Below are 26,731 nucleotides of genomic sequence, written 5' to 3' on the forward strand. Positions count from 1 at the left end.
TTTATACATATATATTTATATATTTTTATATTTATATGTTTTACACAATCCCCCTTTCATCGATTTCAGACTGCTCCCTTCTCCCATAGCATCAAAAGATTTTTCCTGAAAGAGAAAACTTCTTTCTGTATTACTTTGTAGAAAATAAGTTAAACCATATTTTAGAATAAGGTCTTTGTTATCTACAGTAAGTAGTCAATATTTATTGTTCTGTGTCAACATGAAGGTTACAGAGCACAGAAATTTAATCTAGATGCAGGTTGTCTGCCCCTTCCTTAAGGATAACTGCTACGATGACTATCTGACCAAATTAATCTGTTCTTTAGATCCAGCTCTAATAATTGCTTAGACGGGTCTACATTCCTAGCCAGGCCCCACGAGTTGGGTCCCTGGAACATTCTGCTTCCCTGGGCCCATCTAGATTCTTCCTCTGGAATACAGGTGCCATTGAGGAGGCTTAGTGGTTGGGAGATGACTGAGAACCACATTTCTAAGCACAGTAGGATGAACTGTGTGTTGGGTTGTGGTGAGGTGGCCAACACAGTGACCTTGACTGACTTTCATTCACCCATTGAAATGCCTTGACGTTCAAACAGAAGCTCTGGGCATGAAATTGGGGGGTGTTTATAAAGTTTCCTGGGAGATTCTGATGAGCAGAGGGCCAGAACTGCTGGGGGAGCAATTTGGTGGTGGATCTTGAAAACAGGAGGAGTAAGGGCAGCCTGATTCCTTTTAGAGTGAGAAAGGATGTCGGGAAGGCAGGCCAGGCTGAGGAGTCCAGGACTCGCCTCTGACTGGAAAAGCAGAAAACAGCAGTCAAACAAAAAAGTGTAACACTCAATGAAATTAACCAGACCTGTGTTACCTTCTCCCAGACTGAGCACTAGCAGCTTCTCCGAAGCCCCCGTGACCTCTTGCATATTGATAACCACTCTGTGGGTAACACTGTCCTTATTTTTATCCCCATTGATTTATTTCTCCTGTTTTGAATGGCATAAAATGATACTGGATAATAATATTACAGAGTAGCTAATTGTATTTGCTTATCATCTATGTTGTATGTTGAACATTAAACTTGGATTCATCTGGCAAATACTTGTTAAATACATTGGGCAAAATGTGCCAACTGCTTGCAGTATAATTCTTTTATGATGTCCAACATATATGCTGTATAATCCATTATATGTGTGTAACTATAATGTTTGGGTACTTATATATATATTCTACTTTATTAAATGATCTATTTGCTAAAGGTGTTTAGGAAAATTATTTCTGTACGATAATTTTGTGATAAATTCTTTATCCGTCTAGCACAGAAGTCTGGCATGCCTTGGTCATTCATAAAATTGAAGAGTAAGTCCAGTTGGGTGTCCATCCACCTCAAGGTTGCATTTCTCCACATGAGGCAATGGATGTTGGCTGGCTGGTTATCAGTGATCCGGAGGGTGGCATCGGGGGGCTTGGACCAGAGCTGAGACTGCAGGGTCTCAAGATGACAGCTCCTGTTTTGACAGATCTGACCTTTTTTTCTCTCTCTCTCTCTCTTGACTCCTCCAGTCCCATTTCCCAGGTGTGAATTAATGCTGGCTTCTTCTTCCCAGGGGTCACTCTGCCATCTACGGCACAGTCACGTCTTCTAAGGACACAGATGTTGAAAAAGAGCAGATACGGGTATTGAAAGGAAGAACTGCTGGAGATATCCTTGTGCTGTACAACCTCAGCAGAACTTACAGTGGCTTTTTCAAGAGGACCCCTGCCGTGCAAGATATCACTTTGGGCATACGAAGAGGAGAGGTAAAGAAGCTTCTAGCTGCACCCCTTTCCGTGGAAAATGTGGGTCCCTTTGATTGTTGACCTGCTCATCTTATTCTTAGAATATTTGATAGAAGAACTAAAAGCAGCTTTCAAATTTCAGGAATTTATGCAAAATCAGTAGAAGTAGAATCTGCATAGAGAGACTGTTGACTCTTTGTGAAAACTTTGCTAGTTGAGTGATGGGGTTGATTATGTTTTGTAATCTTAAAAATTTCACGTGACTGAAGAGTTTTAATAATTATTTGAGTTATGGGGTTACTTTTCATTGAGTGTAAATACTTTATGAATCCAAGTAATTAAGAAAACGATTTCTAACTCTCACTTGGACTTCAGTACCCTTTAAGTGGCCATTAGGCCTGTCTAGTGAAAAGCTACTCAGGAAAGGTAAAGGGTGCTCACACGCCAAAGCAAAGCGCAGGAGTTTTTTTTTTTTTTCAAGGATATGACATTAGGCCTGGTAGAAATGTTGAATCAGAACTAACAGAAGCCATGTAAATTGTTCCTGATTTGTGTTAATTGCATAAAGGGAAATCAGTTATGGAAATGATTACCTTTAATTAACTGTTAAAAATGAGATAGTACTTTGCATTCATATTGTTCCAAGCTTCTGAGAAATTCAAAGTAGCTTATATTGTTATCTGATTGGCGCCTATGCTTTACTGTGAGTGGAAAGCAGGCGTTTCAGATATGAGTACAGGGAGGCAAAGAGAAGCCAGGAGGCCAACCTTAGTCAATCCAGGATGTCCTTACGCACTGGTTCTGGCTGCAAAGGACAGTAAGGAAAGAGTTTTTTATAGTTGTTGTTTGCTATTCAACTCAAGACTAGCTATGCAATCTTTGCCATCTTATGGAACCATTGTTTACCCTTGCTTCAAAAGCCAACTTTACTTTTGTCAACACCTCTCTGTGGTAGTTTAAGCTAAAAGGGAAGAGAAAATTTGGAATGCCTCCTAAGAGATATGCTCCAGGTATCTGAAATGATCCAAAACGCCATTTACACTTGGATTCTGTTTGCCAGGCATTTTATGAGCATCACAATTTAATTACTTAGATGTAAAGTGCTTTATAACAGTCTGTGGCAGAGGCAGAGATGGTGAAGTATGGCTCTGTTTGTCTAGGATTAATAATTGGGTAGGAACTGGAGGATAATGCCCTATGGCCTGAGTGTTGTCCCAAGGCAGGGCAAGAATAAAAGCCCACAAGTGTGTCGCCCTAGAGCTCTCAGTCCAGAGGCTGCAGCTGGGCAGGAAAGGGTGGAAGGTGGGAGGGTAGTGGGTGTTGGCACCCTTTATAAAAAGGTGAGCTTATATAAACTGAAGCCTGAGCCTTGGAGAGCGGAAGGTTTGGGTAATGGGTGGTGCTGTCCCGTGGGAGAGCCAGCTCTCATGTGGCCTGCTGACGGGAGTGACATGGAACAGAAACAGGGCAGGCCCGGAACAGGATGGGCCACCTTACAGATGGAAGGGAGAGCCAGGTGAGATGGGAGAGAGAGGGCACTGAAGCAGGTAACAATCCGGGGAAGCAATTGCCATCCAGAGAGACAAAACAGGGTCTTGTGGTAGTTAGGTAGGGCATGGTGACAGCAGGTCCAGAGCAGGCACCTTTCCAAGAGGCAAGGATCCAGGAAGCCAGGTTAAGTCAGCAGATAGAAATCCAACTTGTGCCCTCAGAAAACAGATGACTTTACACTGGGCAGTGAGGTCAAGGGAGAAAGGACTTGCCACTGGGTGGTGAGGTCGGGGGAGAACAGTGATTATGACGATGTAGTTTCCAAAAAATATCTTACTCACCAAAGGGACACAGCTGGCCCCACTCAGGACAGGAAATCTCAGCATCACCTGTGGTAGCTGATGTTCCCGTCTCACCCTGCTGGCTTTTCCATATGTGAATGGACCTGTCTGCAGGTTACTGCAGGAAATGTTACACCATTCAAAGGCTGGGATAATTTCGGAAGTATGCTGTCATCTGTAAAGGGCCTTATATGTTTGTGTGCCTTTAAAAGCCCACAGATATCACAAACCACAAATAGCCACTCAGCTTGCTGCTGCGAATGCTGTCTCTGAGGGGATTTTGATTGTGCTGTCTCCCTCTTCTCTCCTCCCAGTGCTTTGGGCTGCTAGGGGTGAACGGAGCTGGGAAGAGCACCACCTTCCAGATGCTGGCTGGGGACATCCCTCCCACCTCTGGACATGCCATCCTCAGGACTCCCACAGGGTAAATCCAGACTTACTCACTATGGCTGCCTATAGAGCTGATAATCAAGCCCAGAGAACTGCTGCATCCCCTCGGTCCTGCGAACTAGCATCTGAGTCTTGAGTCATTGTCCTCCAAATTCACCTTCCAGCTCCCACTCCTCAAAAAGGAAAAGACCCCTCCAAATGTGAAGGAAAAAACTCCGTATTTCTGGCCAGAGGGTCAAGGAGGTGTTGGCAAATGCTGACCCCTTCTGGAGGCACCAGTGGGGTGGGAGGTGTCAGGCTGCTGGTGGCCTGGTGGCTAGGGGCTGGCTCTTTCTGCTTTAAATGCCTCCTCCTCTGCCATGGGAGTGGCTAGAGGGGCTGGGTGGCTTTCTTCTTTTGTACAGATAACTTTGGTCTGGGAAGATTGTACATATTAAAAACCAGAGTGGCATTTGGAGGCATAGGGGAAACATTTATTCCTTTTGATCTAAATAGAATGGAAGGTGGAAGGTGTCCTGCACTCCAGAGGCCACCCCAGGCCATCTGGGCCCTGTAGGTGACCCCACATTCACAGCTTTATTCCTGCATGTCACTACTACCTTGGCCTCTCAGGGTGTGCATGACATGTCCTGGAATCCCTTCTAAATGACAGTGCTGCATGGGGACATGTCCTCCAGGGTGGGGGATGCCAACATGTGTGCAGGCATCTGCTGGCCATCCAATTTTTTTCCTCTCCTGCTCTGACCAGGACAGGGAATGGTGGTATTTTTCCTCTCCTACAAAGAAGAGATTCCTTGTTCTAAAACACTCCGGATGCTGGATTGGCTGCTTGATTCTTGCTCTCACATTACCCCAAGAGTAAATTTGCCTCACTTACATACTCTCAACTCTTCCACCTTTAATTTTACAGCTGTTTTCTAGCCACATGCCATCATGTGTGTCTTAACATGGATGCATCCATATCCCATTCTGTACCCACACTTCTTCTTTTCAGTACTGTGGCCCCTGGCATCTTTCTAGGGGCCCCCCAAAAAGAAAAAAATATGTCTTTCCCCTCCACCCCTCAGCAGCACATTCACTGTAACTTGATAATAGATTTCAGATGTCTGTTGTTGAACTTATATAAGGAAAACCATGTGCCTTGCTGTATATTCAGTGAAGGTCAATATTATAAATAGCTACCACTGTTTCAGTACCATATTTGAGGTCATCGTTTGTCTACTGGGGATCGTAGACTCATTCCAAAATAGACTTGGAAATAGTTTAATTGAGAGTTCAAATATAGTCAGTCAAAAAAAGTTGTTCAAAAATATCAGTCACCTACTCATTAACTAATTGTGTCAACACATGCTTACTGTCCATCTATCATGTACCAGGCACTAGGAGGACAAAAATTTTTCCCAAAGTCCTAAAATGCAGTGTTAATATTAACATGTTTCCTACTAGTCTAATTTAAACATGCATATATCTCTGTTTGTATATGTATTTACTTCTTATCTATTTTCTGAGTGTGTATAAGTGTGGGTGATTAACTGTGGTGTTTGTGTGGAAAGATGTGTCTTAAAGTCAGAAAAGAATATAAAGATCATTGTATATACTTCATTTATACTTATCCCATGAGCATTTCATAATTCGATATAATTCTTAAAAGTCTTAATTTTTTGCAAGTCTAGAGGGCATGAAATCTCATTGTTCATATGCATTCCTTAATTACTCATGAACTTGAGTGTTTTCCCATGCAGTGATTTTTACTGTCACTTTGCCCCAAGAGTAAACTTGCCTCTGGAACCAATCTTTTGCATGTTTAAATATTTTAAGTGTTATCTTTCAGAGATACCTTGTATTTGAGCTTTGTTTTAAATTTTGTGTGCATAGAAGTTCCCAGCTTTGAAGGAGTCAATTTAGCATTTCTTCTCTTTCTTATTTCTAGCCTTTTGAATCTTAAGAAATTCTTTTTCTCAGGTCATAAAGCTAGTTATTCTCCAGATTTTCTTTTCAAGACTTTTACATCCATGTATTTGTCTTCTATGGAGTTTATATATATTGTGCAGTAGAAATCAATTTGCTTTCTTTTCTGTCCAGAGTTCCCTTTGCCTAATGCCATTTTCTCAACAAAGTATCTTTAGTGCATCAGCTGGCAGCCCTCCCACTGTAGACCATGTTCGAGGATGAGACTCTGCCTGCCTTCTGCTCCTCCATGCCTCCCAGGAGTTCATGCTGCCTCTTTCTTCCCAGTCCTTTGTTTTCAGATTTGTTTGGACTAATTCAGGACGTTTAGTGTGTATAACTTTTAGGATTACTTTACCAACCTGTATTAAAAAATTCACCATATTTGAATTTTGGCTGGAATTGCACCATATTTATACTATAGTTTGAAGAGATTTGACATATTTATGATATTCTGTCTGCCTTATTCCTTGACTATGGTGTATGTAGACATTTATTCAGACCATTTAAAAAATACCATTTAATTGTATTTTGTCATTTTCCTTATAGAGTCTTGGCATAACCTTTTAGATTCACTCAACTAGATTAATTTGTCTTTATCAGGAGTTCATTCATCTCTTAGTTGCTTATATTTTGAAATTTCTGCTTGTTAAATGTTCTCGTGGCTTGTGCTTTTGCTAGCTGGCCTCACAGGTGAGTTTGTTTATATGTTGCGACATTTACTCTTCTTTTTCTATATGTCACCTGTCATTTCTGTGGTCCTTTCTGCTATTACCCCTAACTCTGCAGTTCAGAGCCAGGTCTTATGTTGAGAGCTGTGGGCTCCCATCCTGCAGCTACATGGCAGATATCTCAGTTCCACTCACTGCCTGGCTCAGCCCTGGCCCTGAGCAGCTGCCTAGTGCCCTCCGCTCCAGGCAGCTTCTCTCAGCCTCCTTGCAGGAGTGGTGGGGCTCTGCTGTAGACTGCATCACACTCAACTCCATTTGGGTCCCTCTCCATCTGTACAAGAGTGCTTACAGCCCCCTGACCTTGGAGGGCCAAATTCCCAGCCCCTCCATGTAATTAGCCTGGAACCCAGCAGTCCATGGCTTGAAACTCTTCTTTCTCCATTTTCCTGTTTTGGATGCACAGAAATATTTATTTTTGAGTGTCTTTTTCTCTTTTAGATACTAATTACATAACAATGAATGTAAGAAATAAAATCTATTAAGCATTTTTTGGATGTAGAGGAAGAAAAAGTAAAGAATTGTGTCCACAGTTTTCACTGGGATTTTAATTGATTTTATGTTTCATTTTAGATTAATTTGGAAAGAACTGACATTTTAATACTGCATCTTCCACAAACCTTGTATGCCTTTCAGTTATTAAATACATTTAATTAATTTAAAAATATAATTTTAATCAGTAGTTGTATTCTATCTAGAAAACAATGTTCTTCTCAGTAATCCATGAAACATTATGAAACATTTGTCTCCTTCCTTCCTGTGCTAAAGCCTGGTTCCAGTGTCCCTCATTGTTTTTTCTAGACCTCTCAGAACAATGATAAATGTGGGTTCATCTTATTACTCACTATACTGGTGGTATTTCTGTTTTACTAAATGTGTTGATTTGAAAATTATGTACATATTGTCATTGCCATAGTATTATTTTGCTATTTTACTTAAAGTTCTTTAAGGAAAATCTTAAATTTATCATTTTAACATTCATGCAGATGAATGTATTTTATAGGTCCTCTACTTTTGATATACTTCTGTCATAATTCAAATTATTGCTCTTTCCTTACCTTTCTACAGTACATTTTATTTTGCTGTGGGTTTTGATCTTTCCTCACTTGCTAAACTTTATATAACATTTTATATTTATGATCTGTGAGAAAAACTAGTCTGTTGTCGAGAACTTTTGCTTTCTATACTTACTATTAAATTATTCTTATTTTTGACTTTTGTTGTAATTTTGACAATTTATGTATTTTTAAAAACCTATTTACTTAATTAAAAAATAACTACTTTATCATAGTTATAACTATTATTAACCTAACATTTTACTATCCTAAAATTGGCCTTTTCCTTTATCCCTGTATCTGTATGCTTGTGATTCTTTTCTGTAAGATTATACTTTTCAGACATTTTGACTATTTTATTTTAAAAAAAATGAAAGATTGAATTTCTTCAGTGTGAAAATGTTTTTCCATTTCCCAATTTATTACATTTTGTCAATATTAACCTCTCTACCCGGCTTCTCTCCATCTAGTTTTGTTGTTTTAATTTCATAATTTGGGTGATTTTTAAAGTCTTATTTTAAACAAATGAGTAAATCAAGCCTATAAATATGCTTCTTCGTTCAGTTCTACCTTGGTCTTATACATTTAATTAGTGGCATCATTGCTGTCATTATTCCTTAAAAGACATATATAATTTTGATTTAGTCTTTCAAAAATGTATGTAGAAGAGCATTTCCAGATACTCAAAATCTTGTTTCTTAGTTTACTATTTTATAAACATTCCTTCTAAAAAACTTCTATTGAAGTACAAATTACATACAGAAAAGAGCATCTCAGTAAGTTTTCTCTAAGTGAACACACTGTTATAATCTGTATGAGCTCAAGAAATAACCAGACCAGTAGCCTCTAAATCGCTGCCCTCACTTCTTCCTGTCAAGGGTAACTCTTACCCTGATTTTTTTTTTAAATTGTAGTTTTGTGTGTTACTATGAGCCAACACGTTTGTAACCAAGACTCAGGCCAATTAATGGAACATCAACAGCTACTGCAGAAACCACCACGTGCCCATCCTGACCACAGCCTTTCTGACCAAAAGAGTCAGTAAGGCTTTGTCACCCAACAGTGTCCCTACACACTGTGGCTTAATCTTGCTCATTGTAAGCACTCGATATGACTTCCAAGTCTCTCTCTCCATGTTTGTCTTTTGCCCACAATCTACCTGTTGATCCTGAGCTATTGGACTTGGAGAGAGAGCAGCCTGCAGGCTTCACTGATCGCACAACCAGGGTTTGTCCTATTTCTTGCAAGTTGCTGCTCCAGAGGCTTTATCAGGCACAGGTTCACATTTTAAACATGGAACGACTTTACCATTGCCTTAAAGTGCTTGGCTTTGCCATGCCTAGGCAGGAGGTAGAGTTGATTTCTCCCTTCGTCAGGAGGCACATGGTATCAGTCTCACTCTCTTTTTGACATTAGGGGTTCTGATCCCAGTGCCTAGGCTGATGCAGTAATTCACTGGAGATTGCAAATAGTTATATTCTAGCTCTCATTGTTTTGTTTTTATTTACTAGCTGGAATACTTTTATAAGGAGTTGTTTCCACTACATTTTATTTGACCACCAGAAGTATAGTTAATACAAAAAAAAGACAGATATATGCTCAATGTTTTCCTTTTCATTTACCTCATTTTCAAGATAACGAACTGGTTTTTAATCATCCTCAGAAGTGAGAAACCGGGGTTTGTTTGCTCTTGGCTGGAGCTTTCTGGCTTCATTCTGACAGATGTAGAGTAGATCACAAAATGTATTTCATGCTGTTATCCTTTTACTCTTCACATCTCCTTCTTCTAGCCTGTCCCTGCTGACCACCAGCCCAGTGTCCTTGGTGGAATTCTAGGAGTGGTAACAGCTCAAATGTTTGTGTGAGGGTTTCATGAGATCACATGTAAAAGCCACCTTGTCCGGTAACAGTGTGGACTTCTCATTTATGAACTGCCCCCTTTCCTAAGTTAAATGAAGCAGGTTGGAGACTTAAAAGTGTATTTGTCTTTCCACATGTTTAATCATGCTCTCTGTATGGGCTCTTTGCCATTGTAACTGTGGCTGTCTACAGGCAGAGACCACACAATTACTCTTTGTTAGGCTATGTCAGTTGATGAAAAGTCAATATTTGAAAGTAGTTATGTCCAAGAAAGAACATAGAATTCATCAGTTGAGTGTTTGAGGTATGTGTGAATTGGGTTGATGTCTTATTTTAAGATTCAGAAAGGGAATTGTGCCATGTGGAATTGAAGCCCTCTCTAGTATTATGTTGATTTTTCCCTGCAGTCATGAAAGTAAGAAGGTGCTTTTGTTGATTGAGAGTTCCCCCAACTCCTCTGTTTGCAAGTATGTAGGCGCAAAAGAATCAGAATTTCAAAAGGAAACAAAAATGTAGGGTTTATTTCCTCACCCTGGAAGGCTGACTCTCTTTTTTATAATTCCAGTCCATCATTTGTCAGCTAATTGGAAAATGAATTTCAAATAGCTGCTCTCCAAAGGAAGAATGCATTTACATCCCCATAATGGTCTGCAAGTCCCTTGTTATGCTACATATCTGTGTAATTGGTTTAATTATAACTAAATCACACTTGCATTAATTATATTTTTAACCTTGATTATTTGTAATGTTAATTGCACATTGGTATTCAAGAAATTAAATGGGTAATTAGAACACAATGGAATTTTTAACTACTTAGAGAGTTGGTATATTTCTGTCCATGAATCTCTTAACTCACTGCTAACTAATTGAAACACATTGATTCAGTGATTCATTATATTAAGGTGCATTTTGTCTCTCCTTTGAAGTTGTATTATCAGGAACAGCGCTGTTTTCTTGTTTCATTTATTCATTTCTATGAATACATATCCTCAAACTTGAGAGTAACATATGTCTAAAGAACTTTAAAACCAACCAATACAATTTGGTTTAATGATATCATGAGCTCCTTGGCATAATAATAGTGGTCACAGACTGACAGACTGCAGCCGAAAATCACAGGCATCTTTACTTGGTAAACTCAGTTCACATTTTGGAATTGGACTGCACTTTGTCAGAACATGTACTTCCTTGTTTTGCACAGTTTCCACCTCTCCAATTGCCTCCATACTGATACCGTCAGATGCTGAGGTTGACTGTTTGGATCCTGAAAACATTTGGGTTTGCAGCCCCTGACAAAAGAAATTCTGTAACAATAGTCCTAACATATGGTGCCTCCAGTGTTCAGCAGGCGTTCTGTTAGGGCTCCGCATGCTTGATCTCACCTAACAATTGTAACAAGCTGGGGAAAGGGATATTATCCTAATTTAACTGAGATGTGCAGAATTAAATGGTGTGCCAGAAGTCAGACTTCTAGAAAGTGGCAGAGGATTTGAATCCAAGTTTCAACGTGTAAATTCCTAATCCCTTATAGTTGGAATTTAGCCCAACAAAGACAAACTGCACGGACTGGAGGACTTGGGGGGCTGTCTCCCAGCCCAGTGGTGCTGACCTAGGTCCTTCTGAAATGAGCACAGATTCCAGAGGCTTCTCAGGGGTGTAATAATACTGTTTTTAGAGCAAGTGCCTGTCACCTCTTGGTCCCTGCTAAGAGGGAAGGACTGCCTCTGGGAGGGTCAGGAAGGGATTCATTAGCCCCGCAGCCCACTAGCTCTCGGTGCTATGTGCTATGTGCGTAGGATGTGTTTATAAATGTAAAATTCCTATTAATGTTGTAGAGGCTGTACCAGCTTTGTGCTGATCTTATTGGCTTATGATTATCCACAAATAAATATTCACGTGGCAAAAGAACCAAACAGCAAAAAAACCTAATTTCCATTTTCCTTTCAGTTCACCTCTATTACTTGTTCTTGATGTTGAGACCAACTTTACTTCCCAGGCCCTAATTGCTAAGACTCTCCTGATCCCAGTAAGACCAAAACACATGCATATTAAGTATTTCTTTCAAAAAGAGCTTCTGTATACCAATACTTCTCTCTTTCTCAGACATAGATGCACTTACACTCTCATACTTATTCAGTACTGGCCACATTTTTTTTTCTTTGTAAAAGACATTTTTATTTACACTTTAGAAAGCAGACTGCCCACAAAGAAGGGTTAGGAAACTTGAAGCATAGGTCATTGATTCATCTGTATAAATAATTTGTCTGGCAACAGTAATGGACTTTTAACATCCCATTCAAAAGCTTCACAATTCTAAGTCTTCCAACTTACTTAAAACTTTGTAATAATGTTACCAAATTTTCCTGAGACCAGAATTAATAATATATCTCAAAGAAAACTAGAAATAATGCAGGAAAGCATAAACATTCATTATTCAATGGGGAAATTATTTCTGAACCCTAAATATGTATAAAATTCAGAATACATAAAATTCAAAATCTCATGCTCTGGTTCTTCACCTGGTTATTAGAGGAAGACGGGGATAAAAGAAAAGAAAGTACAATATGAAAAAGAGGAAGGATCAAGAGATAATTTTTGTTTCTTAAAGTTGACAGTTACCAGAGCAGGCATATAAGTTGGCAGTAATGTTGCTGGGTTTATTGTTCCTTAAAAAATCAAATAGAAACTGGCTTTTAAAAAAGCATGCCTTTTGTATGACATAACACAAAATTACAGGGGAAATTAAATATAAAAGACTGGCAATTAGGTAAGGAAAAACAAAACAAAACATATAAATATATTAATATCTCATCAATAAAATTTAGGGAAAAGGCATTTTGGAGACAAAAATATTGTGTATCAATCAAATATACTGTCCTACATGAAGTCATCACAGTCAAACAGTTCTATGTGTGAAATACATGAAAATGTGTAAAACAAACTATATTTGAAAACCATAAAGAGAATGACAGGAATATATTTGAATTAAGAGATCTTAACTCTTTACTCATTATCTGATTAAACAAGTATAATATATATATTACATCAGTGACACAGGAATAAGACTATATATGATATAAATATTCGAAATGGAACAAAACCTCATATTTATTAGTGAAGTACTAGGATAACACCCATTTAAACAAAACACAGGAATAACACTATTAAAATTATTAGCATTATTCTATAATTAAGTCCCTGTATATGACATAGCTAAATAATGTAAGAATATTTATGCTACTATTACTAATGTTATATATTAAAATATGAAATACTTAAAGCACCCATAGAAATGAATTAAACCATTTCAACTGAGATGGCCAGATTAAAATTAAATGTACAAGAATCAAGAGCTTTCCTGTGTCCCAGCAATAAAGAGTTAGAATATATAATAAGAAACACACTTATAATAGGAAAAGTGCATGTAAAATATGTAAGGATAACTTTAGAAAGAAATATAGTGAAACTACATGATAAAATATAGATAACTTTTTTTTAGAATCAGCATGACATGACTGAATAAATAGTGACCTATGTATGCCATGTGGCTAGAAGAAAAAGCAAAGTATCTTAATGTTATTTTTCTCCACCAAGTTGTATAGATTTTATGTTACAGAAAGTAAAAAATTCTGAAGTTTACTTAGCTGAATCTAGTCATGATATAGAAACTCTGAAATTTACAAAGATGAATTTAGTCACTAAGTTTTTTAAAAAGAAGAATAGAAGATAGCTAATTGCCCTAACAGGTATCTCAATGCACTATATTTATTTTGTAGTAAGATAGTACCTTTCTGAATGGATAGCTTAATCATGTGATAGAATAGAGTCAAAGATAAAAAAAGATAGCATACAAATTTCATATCAGGGAGAAAAGGAAAGTAAGTTAACAAATTTTCTGAGACTAATGCTTAATATTTCTCATAGAAAACTGGAAAAAATGCAAGTCAGTATTTCTGAACATTAAATTAATATAAAATTCATACTATAAAAAATATAGGTATATTCCAATGTGGAAATTTACAGTGTTGCTTTAAGTGAAAACATTAAAATTTAAGGGCAAAAAACAAGGACTGAATAAGACAAAGCACTGACAGACATACTATATAAAGTAGTTACAAAGTCATTCAAAATAATATTTAATGACAGTTAAGGTGAAAGTCTAAAATGACCTGAAAATGCTGTTATTACCAGATGAAAATGAACCAGAGCTGTTTTATAAGTGCCTAACTGAGGAGGCCGTAGAAAGAAAGTGAATTGCTAGGTACATAGGAGAAGAAGAAACTAATAAATGCTCAGGTCGATGCCTGGCTGCCTGAGAAAGGGGTAAAGCAGCTGTGGGTTTGTGAATTGAAGACAGATTTTGAACCCTGAGGGTTCAAAAATGTGGCTACAGCTCTGCACTAGGGGAAACTTTGATCTGAAACCCTCTATAAACTTAGCATCATTGCAGGGCTGCATCCTTACTGACACAGTGGGCTCCTGAAAAAAACCTCACACTGGCATAGTAAGATGATACGAAAACTTGTTGGTTTCTGTTGAGGATCAGAGTTTTAAAGGAGAGGTATCCCATGAAATTTGGAATTTAACTACCTGTGGTCAAAAAAATTGCATCTCTATCTACTCAAGTATGTAATATAAAGATTGACTCCAGACTGATTGTAACCATGGGCACCTGGAACAAAAAGACATGAAACTCTGAAGGGATGTTCCTACAAGCCATACTTTAAGGGATTTTACAATTTAAAAATTCAGTCTCACTAAAATGGAGTTTCCAATCAAATATCACAAAAGGAACAGAAAATTAGCCACCATGAATAGATATTGATGGATCATACAAAGAGGATTAGTGCAAGAATATAATATAACCTCAAAGAGAATGTAAACATGAACAAAGCAATATGACATGAAAAAGAACAGATTTGAAAAAAAATACCTTCTCAGACTGAAAAAGATGGTTATTGAAATTAAAAAGAAAATATAATTGTTGGGTTAAGAACAAAAAATGCAGAGATTATGAAAAATAGATGAAATAAAAATTAAGAGATATGAAGGATGGAAAGAGAAGGTCCAGTGTATGCTTAACTAGATAACTGAATGACAAAATAGAGACAATGGGAGAGAGGCACCACTTGAAAAAATAATAGCTAAGAATTTTCTGGTATTAAAGAGATGAATCTTTAAACTGAAAGCACTATGCTTCTCAAGCAAAAGAAATAAGATATCCTTATGGAGACATTTTGTAGTAAAACTGCGTAATTCTAACAAATTCTTTAAAAAAGAAGAGAGAAAAGACAGGTTGTCATACAGGAGTAAAATTAGACTTACACCTGTTGAAAATAGTAACTGGTAGCCACTTGTGGCTTTAAGCTTAAATTAAATTAAACTAAATTTTAAATTTAACTTTTCAGTGACACTGACAACATTTAAGGAGCTTAACAGTGCCTTCTGTTTCAGACAGCATGGATACAGAACATTTCCATGATGGCAGAAAGTTCAGTGAGATAGCTGAATTGAACCAAAGGCTACCTCCTTAGTAGCAAGAATATAAACAGAAATAATGGAATGATAGCATTCATAAAAAAGCTGGAAGAATGCATTGCTAGGTTGACTAGTTATATTTAGGTAGGGAATTATAATTTCTGTTTCTTATTCTTTCCTATGGTTTCCAAATCTTATGATCACATGTTAAATTGTCAGACAAACAAGAGAAAAACTCTTAAGACACAAAGCTTTTTCTTCACATTTCATACAAATGGTTTTGGATCCTACTCCATTTTATGTATGTAACTGGGACAGATCTTTTTTTTTTCTGGCTTAGGTTCTTCCTGTCTTAAATGACCACTTTCATATGATTCATGTAAGCAATAGCTATCACATGCTGTAACACCATCAAATTGCTAAGTATTATGGGTGTAGCACTTAGGAATTTATGTATAGATTACTCTGCCTCACTTAAACCATTGCAATAGCAATATATAAAAAAAAGCAAAGAACTCATTTATTGCTTATACTACACTAACATGAGTCACAAATCAGAGTAATTTAAAGCATAACCTCACCAACTAAGAATTACTTGAACATTTGTTTCTTTTCCATTTTAAATGAGGTGGTTATTTACCAGACTAATACAGAGTTAGGGAAACAATGAGGGGAAATCCTCTATAATCTTAAAGTGCTTTTTTTCTTGTAGTCACTGGTTAAAAAATATCTCTCTATGTCTATTTATCATCTATCTATCTATCTTGCACACATACATGTATATACATAAATACATAATTGCAACAATATAACTTTTATTCATTTCACCCAAGTTTTCAATTTACATCATATCAAAGTGTTTTTCAGTACTACTATGCAGACTTCATATTGATGCTTGCCTTATAGCCCTTTGGACTTCTATACCAACATGTGCTGGACCACTTCTCTATCATACAATTATATTCTTACTTGAATTTTCCTTTCCTGGAGCAAAGTATCTCCTAGCGTGAAACAGTCTTATTGTATTTAAAAAAATTGGTGCCTCTTCTATGGCATGGCTTAGATAAGGCAGATGTGTAAACCAGCAGAAGCCATCCATAGTTAGCCATCACAGTGGGTGCGGATTATCACTGTGCATTACCAATGTTTCCAGGACTTACTTAGTGTCTTCTGCCTCAAGCTTCCATGGGGAATATGATATGTGTGGAGATCTTCATTTCAGACTGAAGGTGCTTAGTTCTGTGTATATGCTGTCTGCCCTTGTTTGCAGCATGTCTGCTAACATTATCTTAGATATTGCCTCTGTCATTCAGAATGTCTTTCTAACCCATGATCAACAGAGATAATGCATAACTAGAGCTAAAAATGTGACTTCTTAAATGGAAAAAACTTTTGGTATGTAAAGAACTGCTGACCTGTCATACATAGTGTGTAGCGTAATTTATTATTTCTTACTGGGACTTTATACTATACCAACACATATCTCTCTATACTGATATGCCAGTATAATTAAATCATCTTGGGTAATCTATTCCTTTCATTTCAAAGTGGTATTGGCTAAACTCCGAAAGTCCTCTGGCAGGGATATGTCCCCAGGCATTTTGTTAATTAAGGGATAATGTTCACTGAAGAGGAATATGGGAGGCAATTGCTTTCTTTTCAAGACATTTAAATATGAAGGCCAAGTTGAGGTCTTCATAAATTTAGGATGTGTTTTCTAAAGATACTCCAACATAGACCATATTTCCTTTAATGGATAGAGAAGGCTACTAGGGGTGGAATGTGGTAGGAACATCAATTTGAGACCCTTTATTTTCTTTGACTGAAGGTCTTTAAATGTCAAAAACAATCTCAGACTTACAGTTTATCTACTGAGCTGTACGGAAGTTCAATGTTAAAATCAGAGTTAGTATGTCATCTAAGCTCATAATCCCCCTTGGGAACCCTTACCTCCACTGCAGGGGCCCTCACGACATGGGAATTAAGCTGTCCCCAGTATCAGGCAGGCTCTCTCATGCCCGTGATGTCCTCTATGTCCCTTCCGGGCACAGTTTCTGTATTCCCCATGAGCCCCTTCCTCCTGGGGAGCTCCAACTGTCCATCTATGTCGAGCACACAAGTCTCCTACCTCCCAGGGGGAAGACAGGATTGTCGTCAGCTCTGTCCTGAGATGACACTTGGCCGCAGCTCTGCTAAGTATTGAAATAATTGCGTCACACTGTTTCGTTTTCCACTGATAGGTTTGCTGCATCATGAACTCTCTGAAGATATCCCTGGAAGTTTCTTAATCAACTAGTCAACCCTTTTGTTGAGGAAACTGAGGCCAGAGAGGAAAATGGATTTGCTTTAGTTGTGTAGTTTGAAGTTAGGGTAACTCAGTCTTCTGAGTCCCGGTACTCCTCCCCTCTCTGCTTCTGGAAATCAGTAAGAAACAAAAGCTGACGTGGTGGGACTGGTCAGCTTTGCCCAGTTATGACCCAGACAGGAGCATGTTGACTGGTCAGGAGCATGTCACTTACCTGGCATATCTGTGGCCACGTACCGTAACCCATTTAGAAGTCATTATTTATCTCTTAGGCTGATTTCAAAGAACTGGTTCCTCACATGAGTTGTATTTATACATATGCTTGCTATCTACACTTGTATCTCACATTTGTAAAATTAATTTTTAAAATACTCTAAAACAACATGATTCAATATGGTTTGGTGATGGAAAAACCATTTAAAAGTTTTTTTGTTGACTTAAAAATAGTCATGTTTTCCATTGGTGAGTTGATCATGCAGTCCATATGGACACATGTGACACATTGGTTTAATCCAATATCTAATAAATCATGTAGGTGCAATAAAATTGTGGCCATTGAGATTGATTAAAAAAGTAACTAAGACTATTAGATAATGCTTAAGATCTTCAAAAAATTGCTATTGAATCTTTGCTACATTTGTTATGTACATATCATGTTTAAATGATGATTTTGACCTTTGAGGATCATTCGCAAGTAAGAGATTGCTGGCAGAATGGTTTAAGAGTTTGAGTTTAGGAGAAAAACTCCCTTGGTCTAAATCTTGGTTTTGCCATTGTCTGTGTGAACTTGGGTAAGTTGTTTATCTTTGTTAAACATCAGTTGACTAATCTTCAAAATGAGGTAATAATCTTTGAGATCATTTATCTCAAGGTAAATTAGAATATGTGAGGATTAAATGAGATAATCTATGTCTGGCTCATAATGGGAACTCAACAAGTTTTTGCCATTATTATTACTGTCCACATCAGAGCTCTGACCTTGAGATGTCTGGGAAACAGGAGAATATTGTGACCTGAAAGGCTGTTACACCCTGGTTCACCAGAACACTCGTATACTCTCTCCTCCACCTCTGGGGTCACAATTACATGGAGCACAGCAGACACTTCTGTGCAGTGCCTACCACAGAGTGTCTGAATATTTATTTTCACAGGAAATTCAGCTTTTCATATATTTTCTTTTCTACCAAACACTTTGTAGATTTTGTTTTCATTTTATCTTTGAACAACGTATCTCTTGAAATAGTTTTTCTGTGGTTGTTTTTTGCAGTGGATGATACCATTGGTTGAACAACAGTATGTTTGTGCGTGTGTGTGTGTACGTGTGTGTGTATAAATTTACTAGGGCCGCTGTAACAAAGTACCACAGATTGGGTGGCTTCAGCAATAGAAATGTGTTTTCTCACAGTTCCAGAGATGAGAAGTCCAAGGTCGAGGTGTCTGCAGGGATGGTTTCCCATGAGGCCTCTCTCCTTGGCTGGCAGATGGCTACCTTCTCACTGTGTTCTCAGGTGGCCCTTTGTCACTGTGCATACACCCTGGGTGTCTCTCTCTTCTTATAAGGACACCAGTCCTATTGCATCCTGTCCACCCTTATGAACTCACAGTCACATTCTGAGGCCCTGAGGGCTTAGGGTTCCATCTTTTACCTTGGGACAGGTCTTCCATGTTGTGTGCCTCCCCATATCAATGCTCACTACCTGGCATTCCACAGGGTTTCATTCCAATCACACTGCTGGTGGGGATAACAGGCTGTGCCCTGGGGAAGCCTTTCTCCACTCTCCACAGGCCTCTCCCTCCCACCCACCATTCCTTCCTTCCTTCTTTCCTCCTTCTCCTGCTCCTGGAAACATGAAGAAGATAGTTGAGTGTGCACCACAGAAATCTGTGTCCACTAGAAGTAAGGCCAGTGTTGTCCTCTGGTGCTTTGATATCTTCACATGGATGTCACACTGCTCCTTCAGCAGAGGCAACTGTCATACACATTTCAGCTTTCCTCTGCGTCTGACCTGGATGAATGAAGTCACAGAGCTCTTGCAGCACAGCAGTGGGGGGACAGAGGTGATCTGTGGGCTGTTCACATATGAGTGCTGCCAAAACTAGGCACCTCCCTGCACCCCCAAATCAGGACAGTGTGCCCACACCTTCACTCCCCACCTACCGTCTGCAGCAGGAATGCTCAACTAGTAAGGGGCAAATGCTTCTGTAAGAAAACAAATAATTACAAACACTTCCAAAAAACTGAAAAAACAGGCAAACACACTAAACATGTACCACTAAGTATTTTATACATATTTGATAGGTTTGTGTGCTTTTAATTTTGAATTTGCATTTCTGGGAATAAATTCTACTTTTTAAACTATGGTATTATAATATGCCTTACTCTCAAATGAGGTACCTTCACATTAATTATCAGAATTTTCCTAATGTGAAACAGACATAAAGAATTGTAAAAACATCAAAAAGATTTATAATGACCTTTCACATTCAGGAGCATTGTCTCTACTTACTGCAGTTATCTATAATATTCTTCATTGAATTTTAATACATGCTACATGTTTCTTTTTAGTACTATTCTTTCAGGCTTTATGTGGTCTGATGATGCTGTGGATGGTATTTTATTTCTCTTATATATTTAGTTGATTAATTTGATACACAGGGAAGCCAGTTAACATTGTTTTTCTGTGTGTGTGTGTGTGTGTGTGTGTGTGTGTGTGTGTGTGTGGAGTATTTTTCTTTTTTTAAAATTAAGTTATCATTGATATGCAATCTTAAGAAGGTTTCATAAGAAAAACAATGTGGTTACTACATTCACCCTAATAATCAAGTCCCCCCCTATAGCTCATTGCAGTTACTGTCCATTGCAGTCACTGTCCATCAGTGAAATAAGATGCCACAGAGTCCTTGTCTTCTCTGAGCTACACTTTCTTCCCTGTGATCCCACACACACCATGTGTAATCTAATCATGATACCCCTTAGTGTAAACTAATCATGATACCCCTTAATCCCCATCTCCCTCCCACCCTCACCCCTCCCCTTTGGTAACCACTAGTCCCTTCTTAGAATCTGTGAGTCTGCTGCTATTTTCTTCCTTCAGTTTTCCTTCACTGTTATACTCCACAAATGAGGGAGATCATTTGGTATATGTCTTTCTCTGCCTGACTTATTTCACTGAGCATAATACTCCAGCTCCATCCATGTTGCTGCAAATTGTAGGATTTGTTTCTTATGGCTGAATAGTATTCCATTGTGTATATGTACCACATCTTCTTTATCTATTCATCTACTGATGGACACTTAAGTTGCTTCCATATTTTGGCTATTGTACATAGTGCTACAGTAAACATAGGGGTACATATGTCCTTGTGAATCTGGGAACTGGTTTCCTTCGGGTAAATTCCTAGGAGTGGAATTTCCCAAGTCAAATGGTATTTCTATTTTCAGTTTTTTGAGGAATCTCCATATTGCTTTCCGTAATGGTTGAACTAGATTACATACCCACCAGCAGTGCAGGAGGGTTCCCCTTTCTCTACATCCTCACCAGCATTTGTTGTTCCTAGTCTTTCTATGTTGCCATCCTAACTGATGTGAGGTGATATCTCACTGTGGTTTTAATTTGCATTTCCCTGATAATTAGTGATGTGGCCCATCTTTTCATATGCCTCTTGGCCATCTGAATTTCTTCTTTGGAGAATTGTCTCTTCATATCCTTTGCCCATTTTTTAATAGGGTTATTTGCCTTTTGGGTGTTGAGACGTGTGAGTTCTTTATCTATTTTGGATGTTAACCCCTTGTTGGATATGTCATTTACAAATATATTCTCCCATACTGTCAGATGTCTTTTTGTTCTGCTGATGGTGTCCTTTGCTGTACACAAGCTTTTTAACATGATACAGTCCCATCTGTTCATTTTTTATTTTATTTCCCTTGCCCGAGGAGATATATTCAGAAAAGTTGCTCATGTTTATATTCAGGAGAATTTTGCCTATGTTTTCTTCTAAGAGTTTTATGGTTTCACGACTTACATTCTGGTCTGTGATCCATTTTGAGTTTACCTTTGTGTATGGGTTTAGACAATAATCCAGTTTCATTCTCTTGCATGTGGCTGCCCAGTTTTGCCAACACCAGTTGTTGAAGAGGCTGTCATTTCCCCATTGTATGTCCATGGCTCCTTTATCGTCTATTAACTGATATTAACATATATGCTTGGGTTTATATCAGGGCCCTCTATTCTGTTCCATTGGTCTATGAGTCTCTTCTTGGGCCAGTACCAAATTGTCTTGATTACTGTGGCTTTGTAGTAGAGGTTGAAGTCGGGGTGTGTAATCCCACCCACTTTATTCTGCCTTCTCAGGATTGCTTTGGCTATTCAGGGTCTTTTGTGGTTCCATATGAATCTTAGAACTATTTGCTCTAGTTGGTTGAAGTTCTGTTGGTATTTTGATAGAGATTGCATTGAATCTGTAGATTGCTTAAGGCAGGATGGCCATTTTGACAATATTAATTCTTCCTGTCCATGAGCATGGGATGTATTCCCATTTGTTGGTATCTTCTTTAATTTCTCTCATGAGTGTCTTGTAGTTTTCAGTGTATAGGTCTTTCACTTCCTTGGTTAGGTTTATTCCTAGGTATTTTATTCTTTTTGATGCAATTGCAAATGGAATTATTTTCCTTATTTCTCTTTTTGCTAGTTCTTCATTACTATATAGGAATGAAAGAGATTTCTGTGTATTAATTTTGTATCCTGCACCTTTGCTGAATTCAGATATTTGTTCTAGTAGTTTTGGAGTGGATTCTTTAGGGTTTTTATGTATGATATCATGTCATCTACAAACAGTGACAGTTTAATTTTTTCTTTACCAATCTGGATGCCTTTTATTTCTTTGTGTGGTCTGATTGCTGTGTCTAAGACCTCCAGAACTATGCTGAATAAAAGTAGGGATAGTGGGCATCCTTGTCTTATTCTCAATCTTAAAGGAAAAGCTTTCAGTTTCTCACTGTTAAGTGTGATGTTGGCTGTGGGTTTGTCATATATGACCTTTATTATGTTGAGGGACTTGCCCTCTATACCCATTTTGTTGAGAGTTTTTATCATGACTGGAAGTTGAATTTTGTCAAATGATTTTTCAGCATCTATGGAGATGATAATGTGGTTTTTGTCCTTTTTATTGATGTAGTGGATGATGTTGATGTATTTTCTAATGCTGTACCATCCTTGCATCCCTGGGATAAATCCTATTTGATCATGGTGTATGATCTTTTTGAAGTATTTTTTAATTTGACTTGCTAATCTTTTGTTGAGTATTTTTGCAACTATGTTCATTATGGATATTGGTCTGCAATTTTTTTTGTGGTGTCTTTGGTTTTGGTATTAGAGTGATGCTGGCCTCGGAGAATGAGTTTGAGAGTATTCCCTCCTCTTCTACTGATTGGAAAACTTAAAGGAGGATGCGTATTAGGTCTTCACTAAATTTTTGAATAAAATTCAGTGGTGAAGCCATCTGGTCCAGGAATTTTGTTCTTAGGCAGTTGTTTGATTACCAATTCAACTTTGTTGCTGGTAATTGGTCTGTTAAGATTTACTGTTTCCTCCTGGGTCAGCCTAGGAAGGTTGTATTTTTCTAGAAAGTTGTCCATTTCTTCTAGGCTATCTATTTGGTTAGTGTATAATTTTTCATAGTATTCTCTTATAATTTTTTGTATTTCTGTGGTGTCCATAGTGATTTTTCCTTTCTCATTTCTGATTCTGTTTATATGTGTAAACTCTCTTTCTTTCTTGATAAGTCTTGTTGGGGTTTATCAATTTTGTTTATTTTCTCAAAGAACCAGCTCCTGCTTTCATTAATTCTTTTTATTGTTTTAATCTCAATTTTATTTATTTCCTCTCCAGTCTTTTTTATGTCCCTCCTCCTACTGACTTTGGGGCATTATTTTTCTTCTTTTTCTAGTTTTGTTAATTGTGAGTTTATACTGTTCATATGGGATTGTTCTTCTTTCCTGGGGTAGGCCTGTATAGCCATATACTTCCCTTTTATCATGGCCTTAGCTGTGTCCCACAGATTTTGCAGTGCTGAATTATTGGTGTCTTTGTCTCCATATATTGCTTGATCTCTGTTTTTATGGGTCATTGATCCATTGGTTATTTAGGTACATGTTGTTAAGCCTCCTTGTGTTTGTGGGCTTTTTTGTTTTCTTTGCATAATTTATTTCTAGTTTCATACCTTTGTGGTCTGAGAAGCTGGTTGGTACAATTTCAATCTTTTTGAATTTAATGAGGCTCTTTTGGGGGCCTAGTATATGATTTAGCCTTGAAAATGTTCCATGTGAACTTGAGAAGAATGTGTATCCTGTTGCTTTTGGATGAAGTGTTCTGTAGATGTCTGTTAGGTCCATCTGTTCTAATGTGTTGTTCAGTGCCTCTCCCTCCTTACTTATTTTCTGTCTGTTTGATCTGTCCTTTGGAGTGAGTGATGTGTTGACGTCTCTTAAAATGATTGCATTCCCTTCTATCTCCCCCTTTAATTCTGTTAGTATTTGTTTCACATATGTAGGTGCTTCTGTGTTGGGTGCATAGAAATTTCTAATGGTTAATTATATCCTCTTGCTGGATTGACCCCTTTATCATTATGTAATGTCCTTCTTTGTCTATTGTGACTTTCTTTGTTTTGATTTCTATTTTGTCTGATACTATTACAACTCCCGCTTTTGTCTCACTATTAGTTGCATGAAATACCTTTATCCAACCCTTCACTTTTAGTCTGTATATGTCTTTGGTTTTAAAGTGCATCTCTTGTAGGCAGCATATAGATGGGTCCTGTGTTTTTGTCCATTCAGTGCCTCTATGTCTTTTGATTGGTGCACTCAGACCATTTACATTTAAGGTGATTATCTATAGGTATGTACTTATTGCCATTATGGGCTTTAGATTCGTGGTTACCAAAGGTTCAAGGGTAACTTCCTTACAATCTAAGGGTCTAACTTAACTCTCTAGTATGCTATTACAAACACAATCTAAAGGTTCTTTTTTTTTTACTTTCCTTTTTCTTCCTCCTCCAGTCTTTATGTATTAGGTGTTATATCCTGTACTCTTTTTCTATCCCTTGACTATCTTTGGGTGTGGTTGATTTGACTTTGCATCTGCTTAGTAAATACTAATTCTACTTTTTTTTACTGTGGTTTTATTTCTTCTGGTGATAGCTATTTAACCTTAGGAGTGCTTCCATGTTTAGCAGTCCCTCTAAAATATTCTGTAGAGATGGTTTATGGGATGTAAATTCTCTCAGCTTTTGCTTTTCTGGAAATTGTTTAATCCCTCCATAAATTTAAATGATAATCTTGTCAGGTAGAGTATTCTTGCTTCAAGGCCCTTCTACTTCATTGCATTAAATATATCATGCCATTCCCTTCTGACCTGTTCTGCTGAGAAGTTTGATGATAGCCTAATGGGTTTTCCTTTTTAGTGTGATCTTATTTCTCTCTCTGACTGCTTTTAATAGTCTGTCCTTGTCCTTGATCTTTGCCATTTAATTATCATATGTCTTGTTGTTGTCTTCCTCGGTTCCCTGTGTTGGGAGATCTCTGTACCTCCATAGCCTGAGAGACTATCTCCTTCCCTAGATTGGGGAAGTTTTCAGCAATTACCTCCTCAAAGACACTTTCTACCCCTTTTTCTCTCTCTTCTTCTTCTGGCATCCCTGTAATGCAAATATTATTCCATTTGAATTGGTCACACAGTTCTCTCAATATTCTTTCATTGATAGAGATCCTTTTTTCTCTCTGTGCCTCAGCTTCTCTAATATTCCTCTTCTCTAATTTCTATTTCATTTACTGTATCTTTTACTATATCTAATCTGCTTTTAAATCCCTCCACTGTATTTTTCATTCCAAATACTGAATTTCTTATTGATTAAATCTCTGTCCTAAATTTGTTCCTGAGTTCCTGACTATTTTTCTCTATGTCCATGAGCATGTTTATGATTTTTATTTTGAAATCTCTTTCAGGAAGATGGATGAGTTCAGTTTCACTTGTCCCTTTTTCTAGTGTTTGTGGGATTTTGGTTTGAACAAGCCTCCTTTGATGTTTCATATTTGTATGTGGTGCCCTCTAGTGCCCAGAAACTCTTCTCTCTGGAGCTACTCAGCCCCTGGAGCCAGTGTCCGGTGTTGCGAGGGAGTGGTATTGGTGCCTAGGGAGAGGAAAGAGCTGTTTCCTGCTTCCTGGCTGCCTTGCCTATCTCCACTGTCAGAACTAGTGGGCCAAGCACACAGATGTAAGCCTCTGTGGTTTGGGTTAGTAGCTTCCATAGGTGGGACCTCCCTCTGGCTGGCCTGACACTAGGGCAGGGACTTCCAGTTCACTAGCTGGTGCTGGCACCCTAGGAGGAAGGCACAGCAGGCTGCGTATTATGGTGAAGGGCCTCAGAGCTGCTCTGGAGCCAGCCAGGGGGATGGAGCACCTGTAGCTCCTGAAAGGTCCCAACCTGCTGGCCAGAGTGCACCCAGACAATTTTATCCACCTATCCTTTCTCCTGAGCAGATCCTTCTGTGCAATCCTTGCCTGTTTAGCAGCCCTTTAACTGTTAGGAAGTTTCTCAGACTGCGTGCCTTTCTTTTGACCCAGAGCAGCCACATGTTTTTCACAAGTGGCTGGAATCTGTCTAAGTATTCCACTTGTCTTAGCTTTCCAACCCCTCAAAAGTCCAGAGCATCATGCAATGTAGTTTCGTGCTCTCCAGGGCCAGGTGTTCAGCAGTTCTAGGCTTCCACCCCCCTCCCTGCTCCATTTCTCTTCCTCCCTTTGGTGAGTTGGGATGGGAGAAGGGCTTGGGTCCTGCTAGATCATGGCTTAGGTACGTTATTCTGTTCCATGAGGTCTGCTGTTTTCTCCAGGTTTATGCAGTCTGACCCAGCCTTCTTTCTTGTTGCTCTTTTAAGATTAGTTGTATTAACTATATTTTCATATTATATGTGGTTTTGGGAAAAGGTCTCTGTCTCACCTCTTATGGCACCATCTTTAACCTCCCATATCCAATTAACATTGTTTTTGTAGGTTGTGACCAACCATATTATTGAATTCTTTTATCTGATCTAAGATTTTCTTCATTGACAAAAATATGACTTCTCATTGCTATATAATGCTTAAAACTGTAAAACTGTGGTGGTAATAAGCAAGCACTCTCTTTTCCTGAATTTGTTTATTCAGAATGAATGCTGATTTTATCTGCTACTTCTAAATCATGGGTATCAGTGATCTTTTTGTCATCCTTTGATACATCTTATTTTTCACATTAAAATTTTTTATTTATTAAAAAGTTTTAATTGAAGTACAGTTGACTTAGTTTCAGGTGTACAGTAAAGTAATTTAC

The 26,731-nt window shown here is 38.1% G+C and overlaps 1 protein-coding gene across 1 annotated transcript in view; it reads left to right on the top strand.

Moving 5' to 3' along the window:
* ABCA13 (ATP binding cassette subfamily A member 13) overlaps positions 1 to 26,731 on the top strand; it is a 361,430-nt gene that overhangs the window by 273,451 nt on the left and 61,248 nt on the right. Inside the window, exons 54-55 of the mRNA XM_073239122.1 lie at positions 1,602 to 1,794; positions 3,920 to 4,029. Of these exons, the coding sequence (XP_073095223.1) occupies positions 1,602 to 1,794; positions 3,920 to 4,029 (303 nt within the window). The remainder of the gene's footprint in view (positions 1 to 1,601; positions 1,795 to 3,919; positions 4,030 to 26,731) is intronic.

This window comes from Manis javanica, chromosome 6 (assembly GCF_040802235.1).
Source record: "Manis javanica isolate MJ-LG chromosome 6, MJ_LKY, whole genome shotgun sequence".
NCBI classification, from domain to species: Eukaryota; Metazoa; Chordata; class Mammalia; order Pholidota; family Manidae; genus Manis; species Manis javanica.